General features: G+C 41.0%; 1 protein-coding gene across 11 annotated transcripts in view; it reads left to right on the top strand.

Annotated features, from left to right (window-relative positions):
- ST7 (suppression of tumorigenicity 7) overlaps positions 1-14,539 on the top strand; it is a 239,917-nt gene that overhangs the window by 83,799 nt on the left and 141,579 nt on the right. For all 11 annotated transcript variants that reach the window (XM_005877698.2, XM_014548931.1, XM_005877693.2 and 8 more), the window contains one exon: positions 10,543-10,702. In XM_005877698.2, the coding sequence (XP_005877760.1) occupies positions 10,543-10,702 (160 nt within the window). The remainder of the gene's footprint in view (positions 1-10,542; positions 10,703-14,539) is intronic.

Below are 14,539 nucleotides of genomic sequence, written 5' to 3'. Positions count from 1 at the left end.
CTAAAATAATACTCAAATGCCATCCATTCCAAATGACTGTGATGAGAGAGGCCCACCGTTGCTGGAGACCTCTGATTTTTATTTAAGGCTTACTTGTTATTTAAGGGGCCTCACTTGTTCTGCACCTTTACAGAGGGGTGAGTAGTGGCTGAGGGAATTTGAGGAAACCCAGACAGAATTCTCCTCCTAAAAGATTTTGCTAAGCTGGCGCCTGGGACCGCAGGGCATTTGTCCAATTAAAACCCGGACACACAGCAATAACAAAGGCACTGGTCTCCTACTGCTAATGCCTAGGGATCAAACCCCAGCCTGCAGGAACTCACCCCTGCAGTCAGGATTGGGCCGCTGGGTGGACCTGGACCGGTGCTCCTAACTCTGGGGAGAGGGAGACTTCCCGTGGGTGCAGGCTAGAGGCCCCGGACTCCATGCCACTCACCCAAAAAGGTCCATAGTGCAGGCTGGTCAGCAGAGTGGATTCTTTGCCTGGGATTGCAGTGAGGCCTGGCCTGGCCTGTTCGCCCTGCGATCGATCTCAGGGAGGCCTGGCCTGTTCGCCCTGTGACCTGCGCCCATAGGCCCGGAGTGGCCGGGGGCGTTCTGGGACCCCGGCCGCTCAGGGCCTATGCGCGGGCCTACAGGCTAGGAGCGGTCTGGGTCCCGAGGATGTTCCCAGGACCCAGGCCGCTCGGTGCCTGCGTGTGCAAATTAACCCACCATCTTTGTTGGGTTAATTTGCATACTCTCCTGATTGGCTGGTGAGCATAGCGGAGGGATGGTCAATTTACATGTTTCTCTTTTATTATGTAGGATATATGCTCCTATACCTACATTTTACACATATTAAATTGAGAGATATAAAGTAAACATCCAGAACATAATATTTAAAGTGAGGATCAAGAACAAAAAAAGCAGAAAATTAGAATAGTAAATGAAAGAATTAGCTCATGGATTAGCTGTAAAAGAATTATGTTTTAGGGAAAGTGGTAGAAGGGATGACAGATCATGTGGGAAATCCATTGTAATAAAGATCCATTTATTGAGTTTTGCATTCTATTACAGGTATTATTTTAAGCACTTTGCATGTATTATTTTATTTAATTCCCATTGAAATTCTAAGTGGTAGATATAACCAGTGCCTTTCTTTGTCCTGCTGATATAAACAGAAACAAAGTTTAAAAAATTTGGCCAGGGTTAAAGTATATCTTACAAATGGTGAGATTTGAATCCACATTTGTCTGATCATGCCCTCTGTCCCTCCTGTCCAAAAGTAAGGGGGTGGCCCATTTGACCCAGTAATCCCACTGCTAGGAATATATCCCAAGAAACTAGAAACACCAATTAGAAAGGATATATGCACCCCTGTGTTCATAGCAGCACAATTTACAATAGCTAAGATTTGGAAACAGCCTCAGTGTCCATCAGCAGATGAGTGGATTAAAAACCGGTGGTATATCTACACCAGCGGTTCTCAACCTGTGGGTCGAGACCCCTTTGGCGGTCAAACGACCCTTTCACAGGGGTCGCTTAAGACCATCCTGCATATCAGATATTTACATTATGATTCATAACAGTAGCAACATTACAGTTATGAAGTAGCAACGAAAATAATTTTATGGTTGGGTCACAACATGAGGAACTGTATTTAAAGGGCCAGAAGGTTGAGAACCACTGATCTACACAATGGAGTACTACGCTGTTGTAAAAAAAAAAGCACTCTTACCATTCACAACAGCATGGGTGGACATGGAGAGCATTATGCTAAGAGAAATAAGCCAGTCAGAGAAAGATAAATATCACACGATCTCACTCATTTGTGGAATATAATGAACAACATAAACTGATGAACAAAAATAGGTCCGGAGATAGAGAAGCATCGAATAGACCAGTGATGGCGAACCTATGACACGTGTGTCAGAGGTGACACACGAACTCATTTTTTTGGTTGATTTTTCTTTGTTAAATGGCATTTAAATATATAAAATAAATATCAAAAATACAAGTCTTTGTTTTACTATGGTTGCAAATATCAAAAAATTTCTATATGTGACACGGCACCAGAGTTAAGTTAGGGTTTTTCAAAATGCTGACACGCCGAGCTCAAAAAGTTCGCCATCACTGGAATAGACCGTCAAACCTCAGAGGGAAGGTGGTGGGGGGCAGGTCAGAGATCAACCAAAGGACTTCTATGCATGCATATAAGCATAACCAATGGACACAGACACTAGGGGGGTGAGGGCATGTGCTGGGAGGGGGGAATGGCCGAGGAGAGGGCAATGGGGGGAAAGGGAGACATATGTAATACTTTAAACAATAAAGAATTTTTTTAAAAAAATAAGGGAGTGGGCCTGGAAGATCGTTATGGCTCCCTTTAACTTCTTTATTTATTTATCTAAAGAACTTGTCCTGCACTTGAGGTAGCACTTTGATAGACATAAGGATCACCCAAGTAATTCTGGTGCTAAAAGTGCAAAAAAGACTAAGGGAAATGATTGGAAGTGCGTTTGAAGTGTGGGAAGTAGCGTATAATTATCAGGTTGTGTCCATTACGGAGCAGCTTGTCACTTGGCTCTAGAATAAAGAATGAGAGAGATGCTGTGGGGGCTAGATGGCAGGGGAACCTGAAGACAGTGGAAGGAGACTAAGGCTCATTCAGCCTTATCAGCTTCCTGGGGTCACCATGAAAATTAATGATCTTTTGCAGGAGATTAGATGCCGCAGAGTAGATAGATGCCTGTCAGGGTCTGACTGTGGACATGAGTGGATCAGATTAATGATGAGACATGGTGAAGAAGGTGAATAGGCTAATGGCAGATAAAGGGACAAAACTATGTTTTTGGTTTTTTTAGTTTATGTTTGAGCACAAATTGAGAGGCTTGAAAATTATGCAGTTGAAGGGCTGGAGGTAGGAACCCTCAGAAGCCATGCAATGGAAACCAGAAAAGACCGAAGGACTAGGCATCCAGAAAGCTTATGACTTGCCCAGGTCACCTTGCCAGGTAAGGGTGAGTGAGGACTAGGATTTAAATCTCCACTGCTTGGCCACGGCATCCTTCTCCTTTCACGACGTGTTGACTGGAAGGTGGATAGCAGCAGTGTCTAGCAGTTGATGTTTTCATGTTAACAGACTCACAGGAATGGGTCAGGTAGATAAGAAAGGGGAGAGGGGGAGAGAAGAAAAGAAGAAAAAGGGAGGGAGATGCAACATTCTCAGGGGGAGACACTTTTATCTTTTTTCCGATTGGCCATGGGTTGGGTCAGATTTGGCCAGTCTAGAACATAGACCAACACCTCCCATGATGTAAAAAGTATATATTTTTTTGTGTCATCATTATTTTTGTTCCCTCTATAATGGAAGCTTCACAAAGGCTGGGACCATATCTGTGTTTTTGTATACCACTTTTTGTATATGTTTGAGTAAACACTTAGGGATATTTGTTGCTTGCACAGAGATCCAGTGAGTGAAGGAATTAGCCAACTGCATTAGAATTATCTGGGGAGCTTATTTAAAACGCCACCCAAGACCAAGTATGTGAGTTGGCAGGGCTTGGGGTACATGGCACAGGCTGGCTTTTCCTAATTGTCCATGGCTCTGTAACTTCATCCCAGGAGAGTGACCCTTCCTTCTAAGCCACAATCAGTAATGCTGCTACAGTGGAAAGTCTCATCCTGTGGACATACAGACACTGAGGCGGGATGGATCATTGACTATTGACCTTGAAGAAAACCTCAGATCTCTGTCTTCTCTCTTTTCTTAAAGGCAGTAGGTGGCCAGGGTAAGGCATGGAAGGGCATGAATACCAGTTCTTCACACAGCCCCCATAACTGATAGGGAAACAAGTGACCAAGGAGGGATGAGACCAAGGAAGCAGGAGGTCAAGACCTCTTTGTATCTCTTCAGTATTCCTAAACAAAACATACAGAAACTAAGAGTAAAAAAATGTCTGCCATAAGGAATTGGGAGGGACTTTTAAAGGGTAGGTGAGTAAGGAGAAAGGAATATACTTGAAAATTCTAACAGGAAAGTAAAAATGTTATGGATCTTACCATAAACCTCCTGTAACAACTGCCTTAGTTTATCTCATTTAAGCCCAGGATATTCCCTCTTGCCCCAAACACTGTTTACCCCCAAGTATATTTCTGAAGACTTAGAGCAGGTGTCAATTTGGCATTTTTTTTTTCCATAGAAGTATACTGCTAGAAAGTTTCTTTTCTTTTTTTAAAAATAAATTTTATTGATTTTTTACAGAGAGGAAGGGAGAGGGATAGAGAGTTAGAAACATGGACGAGAGATAAACATTGATCAGCTGCCCCCTGCACGCCCCCTTCTGGGGATGTACCCACAACCAAGGTATATGCCCTTGACCGGAATCGAACCTGGGACCTTTCAGTCCACAGGCCAACGCTCTATCCACTGAGCCAAACCGGTTAGGGCTAGAAAGTTTCATATTTCCTCTTTAATCTCCATATCACTGTATCTATCCTCTTGCTATCATCATCTACTTTAATCCACAGGATGCACTCAGTTAATCTCAGACTGTGACATCTGTGTATTTCCCATGGATTTAATGGAATTGGAGTGGAATTACTAACATGCTGCTATATGGAACCTTGGAGTATTTTTAATGTGATTTGTGTATAGGGAAGTCCCTCATTCATGGAGAGAAGTGTTTTATATATAGAACATGCAATTCAAGAAGAGGAGGTCTTATTGGCTATGGTGGGGTCTCTCTTTTCCGCGTCTAGCACGGAAAGAGAGTGATCCGGTTCTTTGAGTAGGGGGCCTGGGGATTGAGAAATGAAATAAAGAGACAAGACACAAAGGTGGAAGTAAAAGGCTGGGTCCGGGTGGGACCACCGTCCTCTTCTGAGGGAGAGACAGGGACCCAGCACCGAAGTAGCGTGTTTATTTTATACCCCAAATACCAGGAGGTTTCACCAAAACTAAAGATAAAGGAGCTTGGGTGGGCCCAACTTGTATTCATTCCTGGTGCTAGACTGGATTTACATATCCAAACCTCCTCCCGGACACCTGGGCAAAGATGAAAGTCAATGCTGAGAACACTTCTGCCTTTTTGGTAAAATGTGTATGCAAGACGGGGCTCTGCCTGTCGCCTCAGGTTCAGCTGACAGTTATTAAGGAAAAATGCCCATGTACCTTCCCAGGGGCCCTCTACAATTGGCTAGGAAGAATCTAGGCCTCTTCAGGAAATATTCAGCTTTTAGGTCTGCAAGAAAGATGAAAGGGCCTTGTCTGTTACCTTGTGTCAGATTTTTGTTCCTTCCCTGGGGCAGAAGATGAGACAAGTTTGCACCTTAGGCCAGCTGCCAACCTAGGTCTCCACCCTAAGCCCCAACCCCAGTGCTCCTTAGTCATCCTCTGCTTCTGTCAGTTAGTAAAGGAGGAGGTCACAAGGCATTGGGAACTGAGACCTAGACAAATGGGTCTTTGTTTTAAATGTGATCCAGGTCCTGAGTATAGCTTATGGCCCTTCTGTTCTACAAGGTATAGATTCAAACCATTTTTTCCATCCTCACATTTCCAATTCCATCTCCACTTCTCTTATTCTCAGAACATAAACCTTGTCTGCATCTCTATGGAGATCAGTTTCACCCACTTGTTATCCCTTTGTTGCCTTCTTATATATGTAAAATAGTGCTGGGATCCAACCCCAGCAGGTCCAGGGGTCCCCAAAGGTGTGGACGGAGTCGGCGAAGAAGGAATGACACGGAGACAGCCTTCAGTTGATCAGCAGCCTAGTCAGGACCTCTAGCCAGGATCTCCTGCCAAGTTCTGGTTAGGATCTGATGATTATTGTCTTGTTACATCTGTATTTATACCAGTCGATTTTAATCCTGTCAATTTCTATTGCAAAGGTTAGGGCGTTTCTTATCTCCATTCCAGGGAGTAAAGATTATGTAGCTTAATCGTGATTGTTTGTAGTTAAAGTGATTAACTACCCGCCTGGCACTTAGTTAAGGGGTTGTATCCCCTCCCTAACCTCAGGGAAATATCCCCACCTGGGGAAACAACCTTTCTCGGAGAGGTGACCTTGGTTAAAACACATGGCGCTAAGGAGAGCAAACATATTAAGAACAATATGCTATATATGCCAGGTCCCTTGAAACATATGCTGTGCAGATGTTTCTTTCCTGCAGCGACTGTGTCAAGCAGCAAGGATGGACTGGCTTCCGGCAAAATAGCTCATATCACACCCTACTTTCCAAAATAGAATGGATCCCTCTACTCATTCATCCTTCCCCATTCTTCCTGTCTTAGATCAAGAAATGGTAGGTTACCTTTTCAAGGAAGGGTGGGTATGCTTCCTGGGCTTTGGTATCTTGCCTCATAGTTGGTTGAACTTTTTTGCATCTTCAGTTTCTCTTTCCACTAGATTCTTTCCTCTTCCATAAATATGTGTAGGCCCCCTTTTTAAAAAAAAATAACAAACAAAATTAATATAAACCCTTTCATTGGTCCTGTGTTTATTTAAATTATATACCATTAAGTCACCAGGCCAGTCCTTATCATCCATCCATTCAACCTTCTAATCACCTATTCATCCATCCAGTCTTCCAATCATCCATCCATCCATCCATCCATCCAACATTAACTGAGTGCTTACTGTGAGTTTATTTTACACATTAAATAATCAAGCCCCAGAGAATCAAAAGAATCAACCAAGATCACACAGCTCAGCTGTCATGAAGTGTGTTAGGGTTTTTACCTTTCAGCTAGATGGTAGGTTCACTGTTGCTTTCTCAACTTTTAACCCAGTTGATGCTGTATACTCCTTGGGGTGGAACATGAGTAGGAAACACATACTAGAGAGATTATGTTTTTAAGACTATGAAATGTGTTAATTTATATTTTAATTTTATGGTTATTTTTCAGATTAAAAACTGTTTTGTTGTACTGTGGCAAGCCCAGTTAGCTATTATCATGTCCCAAAACTAATTTTAAAATTTAAATTTGCTTATGAGAGCTATGTAGGTTATGCACCGTGGAGAAGAATTCAAAGTGACAACAAACATTTGCATGTTAGGTAACACCATCTGCCCATTTGGATTAGTGTGGCTCTTCTAAAATACTGTGAGACGCTGGCCCAAAGCCTGTCATGTTTCAGGATAAAAGGCAGCTTGTTATGCTAAGATCCCAAATTAGACTTGGTTTGAAGTTGAAGAAGGCTTTAAGTCCTTTCCTTCTTTCTTGAAGTAGTTGTTCATTCAATACACATTGGAGCCTATGTTCTAGGTTGGTGGGCACATTAGTATAAAGAAAGACAGTGATGGGTAAGAAGCCATCTACTGCTGAGAAAAGGCTCTCCTCTTCTCCCCCAAACAGCTGCAGAAATAACCCAGTCTTCACTGAGGTCCATTATTCCTACTTTAGAAATACTGTATAGAAGGTCTGTCTCCGATTATAATATAAATACCCTATTCATAAGAGTCACTTACACCTTAGGGTGAGTTATCAGGTCCAATTTGATTGGCTACTTCTAGGTTGGTTTTGATAGCTAAGAAACTTAAGAGAGACAGTAGAGTGGGAGGACACATGGAAGTGAATATTTGAAAAGGGATAGGCTACATCTGTCTGTTTAAATGATCAAGAGAGTTAAAAAAAATAGTATCTTATTATAGGGCCCTGGTAAGATTAGTGGCACGGAGCTGGGGCTTTAGACTAAGCAACTACTACTTAAGTAGCTGGGTGACTTCGGTCAGGTCACTGCACCTTCCCGTACAGACCTCATTCCTCATCTCTAAATGGAGACTGTACATGGTGCTTTAAAGTCCCTTTTAGTAATGACATTCTCTGATTCTGCTGGATAAACTGAGAAATCTGAAGCATCCCGAGGTGTTTTTTGTGATGGGAATAGGCCATGCGAGGAGCAACCTGTGAGAGGCATTGTGGGTCTGTGGCATGGACTGGTAGTGCAGGGCCACATCTGTGCTCTGTAACAGCTCATGCCTAGTGTGGAGCATTTAGCGCCATGTGACTGAATGAATGAACTAAGGCCTGGCAGGTGCCCAAGAAGCAGAATATAGGAAGCAGAGCAAAGAAAGCTCCCCCATCACAGATGATTGAGAGCCACCCGCAGTTCTGTGGTCAGTGTTTTGAGTCCCTTGGAGTCTTTCTTCTTTTCTAAAGGCAACATCACGAATCTCTTCAGGGCTTTGTTGGATGGTCAGGATTGAATGATGAGCAATACCCCTTTTCACAACGATTTCCAGGGTTTTCAGCCAACAACGTAGTAACAGGACGAGATACTGTACTCTCACGAATTGTAGACTGGCAAAAGAGGGGTGTGTCCTAGCAGTGTGTGAGGGGTGTATGTTACCAATACACTAACTGATAGCTTTGCTGTTACTTTTGAGAACCACCTATGCAGCAGGCACTGAACTAGGCCTTTTACATGGAGGTTGAGACTAGGTGTTTTACATGGTTGTGAAAATTGAGGACCTTTAATAATAAATATATTTTTATTGATTTTAGAGAGGGGGAGAGAGAGAGAGAAACATCAATGATGAGAGAGAATCATTGATCGGCTGCCTCCTGCATGCCCCCTACTGGGGGTCGAGTCCGCAGCCCAGGCATGTGCCCTTGACGGGAATCAACCCAGGACCCTTCAGTCCGCAGGCTGATGCTCTATCCACTGAGCCAAACCAGCCAGGACTAATAAATATATTCTTAATATTAAATATGATTTATAATAAATATGATTTCCACTAAATAAACTTATATTGAAATAGATTAAGTAATTCACCTGAGGTTACAAACTCTCTTCTGGATTCGTGGTTTATAAATTTACCATTCTTAAACTTTTTTCCCTTTTAAGCAAGATCTCTTATTCCTAGCATTCCAAATATTATAGACTAGTTCTTTTTCTTCTTAGCTTTCATATCATATTTTTCCATCTGCACAGTGAAATTACTTAAACTTGATCTCTTAATACATGGAAATTCACATGGTCAATAGGGGTAACTCTTTGGAATCAAGTTCTTGGTCTAATTGATATTTTCTTCTGGTCATTCATAGATGTTCTTTCTGTCTGAAAGAAATTTTTGTTAGACCAAAAGAGAGAAAACATCAATTTAAAAATAATAGCCCAAAGCCCATTCCAGAGTAGATATCAAAATTTTGTTTTTATGAAGTAAGTAAAGTTAAAGGTAACTCATTCTATGTTAATTTCACATTCTTTATTATTATGGAAATATAATGTAGTTATGCTATGAGACTCTGGGATATAGTTGATTCTTAAATTTCTTCTGGGTAAAGATCTGTGACTGCTTAAAAAAGATGTTCCAAATCAGACAGGGAGGAGAGGAAAGGCTGTGGGAGAGAGCTACCTCAAACAGTGGTAGAAAAGCGCCAGGTGAGGAGAGTTGGGAGAGGTTTCTTGCTTTCCCAGTGCTTAGGAAATTGTGATTTTAGTCCAGTTGTGTGAGTATCATTGCTTTTACTAATGAGAGTTATTTCTTTTCTCCTTTGCAATCCACAGTACATAACAATTGGTATGTTTATGAACTAGGAAACATTATTGGTAGATGCTTGTGTTTATAAAGCACTTCTTAGCAGGTGGGACATTGCTGAATCTCTTAGCAGTTGAATGCCATCCATACATGAAATGGGATGCCTTCCACTCTTTGTAAAACCAGCATTTTTCTAAGGAGATTGTTTCTTTTTTAAATGGAATTTTTCTATCTTAATAATTTTATGTATGTATGGCTTTATCACAATCTTAAGTGGAATATTTCATAAGCCATACTTCTAAAACTGGCTTATTTGTATATGTTTTTAGAGTTCTCTTTCAGCTATAATGATTTTGTTATTAGAATAACTAGAGGCCCGATGCATGAAATTCGTGCAGGGGGCTCAGCCCTTGCAGCCACGGTGGCTTGCCTTGGCACTCGCAGCCCCAGCTTCGTCCAGAAGGTCGTATGGAAGGATGTCTGAAAGGTCGTTCAGCTGCCCAGTTTAATTAGCATATTACGCTTTTATTCTTATAGATATGTAAATTTGGAGAAAAATAATACTGAGCAACTCTTACAGTGTTCTTTTATCCATGGTTGCAGATACAGATTTTTCTTTTAAAAATATTTTTATTGATTTGAGAGAGAGAGAGAGGAAGAGAGAAACATCAATGTGAGAGCAGAACATTGATTGGCTGCTTCCTGCACACTCCCTACCTGGGATTGAGGCTGCAACCCAGGCCTGTGCCCCGACCAGGAATCAAACCAGTAACCTTTTAGTGTACAGGAAGACACCCAACCAATTGAGCCACACTGGTCAGGGCAGATTTTTTAAAGAAAAAAAATTAATTGGAGAAAACAACATTAAGAATTTAAAGTATAATTGGTGTTTTGACTTTTATAAATTCTTTAATTTTTAGAATAAACAAAATTTTTGGAATAAAAATTATTTAAGGTACATGTAATTAGTAAAGGTACATATAATTAGTAAATGCAATATATTTTATGGGCATGTATACAAAAATCATAAACAATAACAAAACCATAATCGTACTTACTATTTTTCTATTCTAGATATTTGAATGGTGGTATTTTCGCAAGTATGGAACATCATTCATTGAACAAGTCTCAGTAAGCCACTTGCGCCCCCTTCTGGGAGGGGTTGACAACAACTCCTCCAACAATTCTAACTCCAGTAATGGGGACTCAGATTCCAACAGGCAAAGTGTCTCAGGTATGAAAAGTCCTTCTATTTGCAGCAATTTGGTTACTAAATTACTCTATGACAGTAAGAATGTTGTTATTTAAATATTAAACTTCAGAGAAAAATTCAGTTTATTTTCCCAAGGAGTTGACAACCTCTACCAGAGAACTATCATATAAGCCTCCCAAGGAAAGGAATATTTATCTTGTTTAATTTTATTTTTCTTTCATTTGATTTAGCTAATGGTCAAAATTCCAAACTTGAGTCTCCAGCCTTCTTGTCCCTAGTTTCTCAAACATTATTGAATGTATCAACTTTCTTCCATGCTGATTACAGAATTTTATGTCTAACTAGAGCTGATAACATTGCTCCTCTGCTTAAAAGTCTTCATCGGTTCTCATTACACTGAAGATAAAGCCCAGATTCCTTCGCACAGCATAAGCTGCTTCTAACTATTTTTGCCTGCCTGGGCTTCTGTCACAGTCCTGTCTCTCTCCTTTTCATTTCTTGAACATGCCATGTTTTCTGAAGACCTTCTGCTTAGAAATCTGTCTCCCTGTCTCCTGTGTTTGCTTAACTTTTACAACACAACTCAAATGTTATCTCCTGAGAAGCCTTCTGTGATAGGTTGTACAACATCTCTCCACATTTACTGACCCTTAATATTTTTATCTGTAGGAACATTTATCAAATTGTACTAAAATATTTTTTGTTAATGCTCACCTGAGGATATTTTTCCATTGATTTTTAGAGAGAGTGGAAGAGAAGGGGAGAGACACAGAGAGAGAAGCATCAATGTGAGAGTGACCCATCAATTGGTTGCCTCTTGCACACCCCCTTACTGGAGCCAGGAATTGAGCCTGCAATCAAGGTAAATGCCCTTGACCGAAATCGAACCCAGGACCCTCAGTCCGAGGGCCAACACTCCAACCACTGAGCCAAACCAGCCAGGGCAAATTGTACTATAATTTTCTAACTTACTGTTTTATTATAGTACCTCTAGCATTTTGCAGTATCTCATATCGTTGAAACTCAGTGAATGAATGAATGGGCACATACAAGTCCTGTGTTTTCTCCACCCATAAAAGAAGAAGGAAGAATATAATTTTATAGTTTGGTCTCATGATCAGCTCAGTAAACATTTCCTAAGTTCCTAATATGAACCTGGGCTTGCACAGGTTCTTATAAATAATATGTTCCCATGGACCTCTTGTGTCTACTGATGGAGACAAAGTGATTAAGTTCTCTGACTGTATGAGGGGAGCATCCAGTGCTGTGGAGAACAAAAGAGGGGTTCTCTGCTTCTTGAAGGAGAGGGCACAAGTTCTGAGACTTGAAGAATGAAGAGGAAGAAATTAAAGAGCTAGGTTAGATGTTTTTTTCTTCCTCCCTAGAATAACTCAGTCCACATTTCATAGGCAGCTGATAAGCTCAAGTAGCATTGTGTATATATTTTATTCCTAATGTTGATTAAGTGCTCTTTTAATACACCTTTGCCAGCCAGCCATGAGTGGCAGTGGGCACCTCTAGGTACACATTTACTTCTTCCTAAAGGTTACGTGTATAAGAGATGGTGCACCAAGGTGACAAAATTATCTGGGACTTTGTAAACTCATCCACTTTGTGAAAGAAACAAAAAGAGACCTCAGCAAAGTGAACCATCACTTTAACCAGCTACTCTAATGAGTGTGGCATATTATGCTAACGAGGAATCTTGATCACTCAGTAATCATCACATAAGCAGTTGTGGATAATTGCCATCACTTTGCATCTGCTCTGAAGACCTCAGAGATTAAATGTGCTCTTGCCTGATTACTATAGTCTTTGAATGATACAGAACATTGTAGAAAATTAACAGATTGAAAGCAGAAAGCAGCCTCATTTGAGGCCATTCTTTATTGTGAATACGTTTTTATTTTCATTAAAATTATCTCTCTAACCAGTTTAAATCTGTTGACATCATTCCTTAATGCAATAAAGAGCTCATGCTCTTCTTATTGTCATTATAATTTTTCTGTCTCTCTTTATGAATGCCTTGAGTAAACCTTATGCATTAAATAAAAGCCCTTTATAAAAATACTAGAGGCCCGGTGCATGGATTTGTGCACAGGTGGGGTCCCTCAACCTGGCCTGTGCCCTCTCACAATTCGGGACTCCTCAGGGGATGTCGGACTGCTGGGTTTTGAAACCCGGAAGTCCGACATCCCCCTGAGAGATATAGCAGTGCCAAAGCGACAGGTGGCCAGGGAAGAGCCCCAGCCGGGGCTGGGCGCAGCTGCACTGCCACTCATCCCGGCCCTGCTGCACCTGCCACAGCCACCGCAGCTTGTTAGCGCTACCACGGAGGTGGGAGAGGCTCCCGCTGCCAAAGCTGCGCTCGCCAGCTGTGAGCACAGCTTCTGGCTGAGCAATGTTCCTGCTCTGGGAGCACACTGACCACCAGGGGGTAGCTCCTGCATTGAGGGTCTGCCCCCTGGTGGTCAGTGCATGTCATAGCGACCGGTCGACCAGTCATTCCGGTCATTTGGTCATAATGGTCACTTAGGCTTTTATATATATAGATAGTCCACAATAATAATCATGGAAATTCCCAGTTTTATTTGTACTGAGTTATTACCTGGTAAAGACTGAGCTTTTGAATATTATTCAGTTCCACTAGCATTTATTAAATATCTACTATGCATGAAATATTTCTATTCATAATATATAGTTATATTTAGGCAAATTGAAATTATCCTAAGCATTTTAAAAAAATATTTTTTTATTGATTTCAGAGAGGAAGGGATAGGGAGAGAGAGGTAAAAACATCAATGATAAGAGAGAATCATCCATCAGCTGCCTCCTGCACACCCCCTACTGGGGATTGATGCCCTGACCATGAATCCAACCTTGAGCTCATGGTTCATAGGTCAATGCTCAACCACTGAGCCACACCGGCCAGGCATAAGTATTTTTAGGGCTCAGTCTGCACAGTTCTCCTTAACCTTTGGGTTTCTAATATTTGGCTAACTCAGACCAACAAACATGTATGTATGATGGTATGGAAATACCAGATACCATGGGAGTAATACCATTTTCTCTTCTTTTTTTTCTTTTGGTGATTTTTATTTTTTATTTTTTTAAATATATTTTATTGATTTTTTACAGAGAGGAAGGGAGAGGGATAGAGAGTTAGGCCCGCAACCAAGGTACATGCCCTTGACTGGAATCGAACCTGGGACCCTTCAGTCCACAGGCCGACGCTCTATCCACTGAGCCAAACCGGTCAGGGCTGATTTTTATTTTTTAATAAAAGTATTATAAAATTGTCTGTGCTTATCTCTATCCTTAATCACTTTCTATAGTCTGGTTTCAGCTAAGTATAAAAGGAAAAATAGGTCAAAACTGAGGGTAATAAAAATATTTTGTTAAAATAATTTGTTTAAAAATTTCTATGCCTTAAAAATAATAAAATGACTGTTGCCTTAATAACAGAAGGGTGAATCTATTGAATTTCTTGGCACATCACAAGACAGTTCTTTGCTGAATCTTCCATGAAATACAACATGGCTAACAAAGGCCCATTAGGCATTGGCAAAGACACTTGAATGACATTGCTTATTTGAGAAAATCATTGAAAAAGCTAAAAATAAACTGAAAATACTAGTTATAAACATTAGTCTATATGAAACTCATAGTCTAACTCTTTTTATAAAGAATAATTTGTTTTGATTAAAAGCTGAAAGACCTGGCCTACATTAGAATAATTTGGGGTGGGGGGAGTGGGGAGTGGGAAGTTTGTGATTGTTCCAGGGCAAACTGTTCATATATTTGTTTAACATTTGGATCAGTGCAAATTGACCTGAGTGCAGACCCTCTCAAAATTTG

Source organism: Myotis brandtii, unplaced genomic scaffold (assembly GCF_000412655.1).
Source record: "Myotis brandtii unplaced genomic scaffold, ASM41265v1 scaffold529, whole genome shotgun sequence".
Classification (NCBI taxonomy): Eukaryota; Metazoa; Chordata; class Mammalia; order Chiroptera; family Vespertilionidae; genus Myotis; species Myotis brandtii.
The sequence above is the reverse complement of the archived record's forward strand: the minus strand, read 5'-3'. Positions and strand labels throughout refer to the sequence as shown.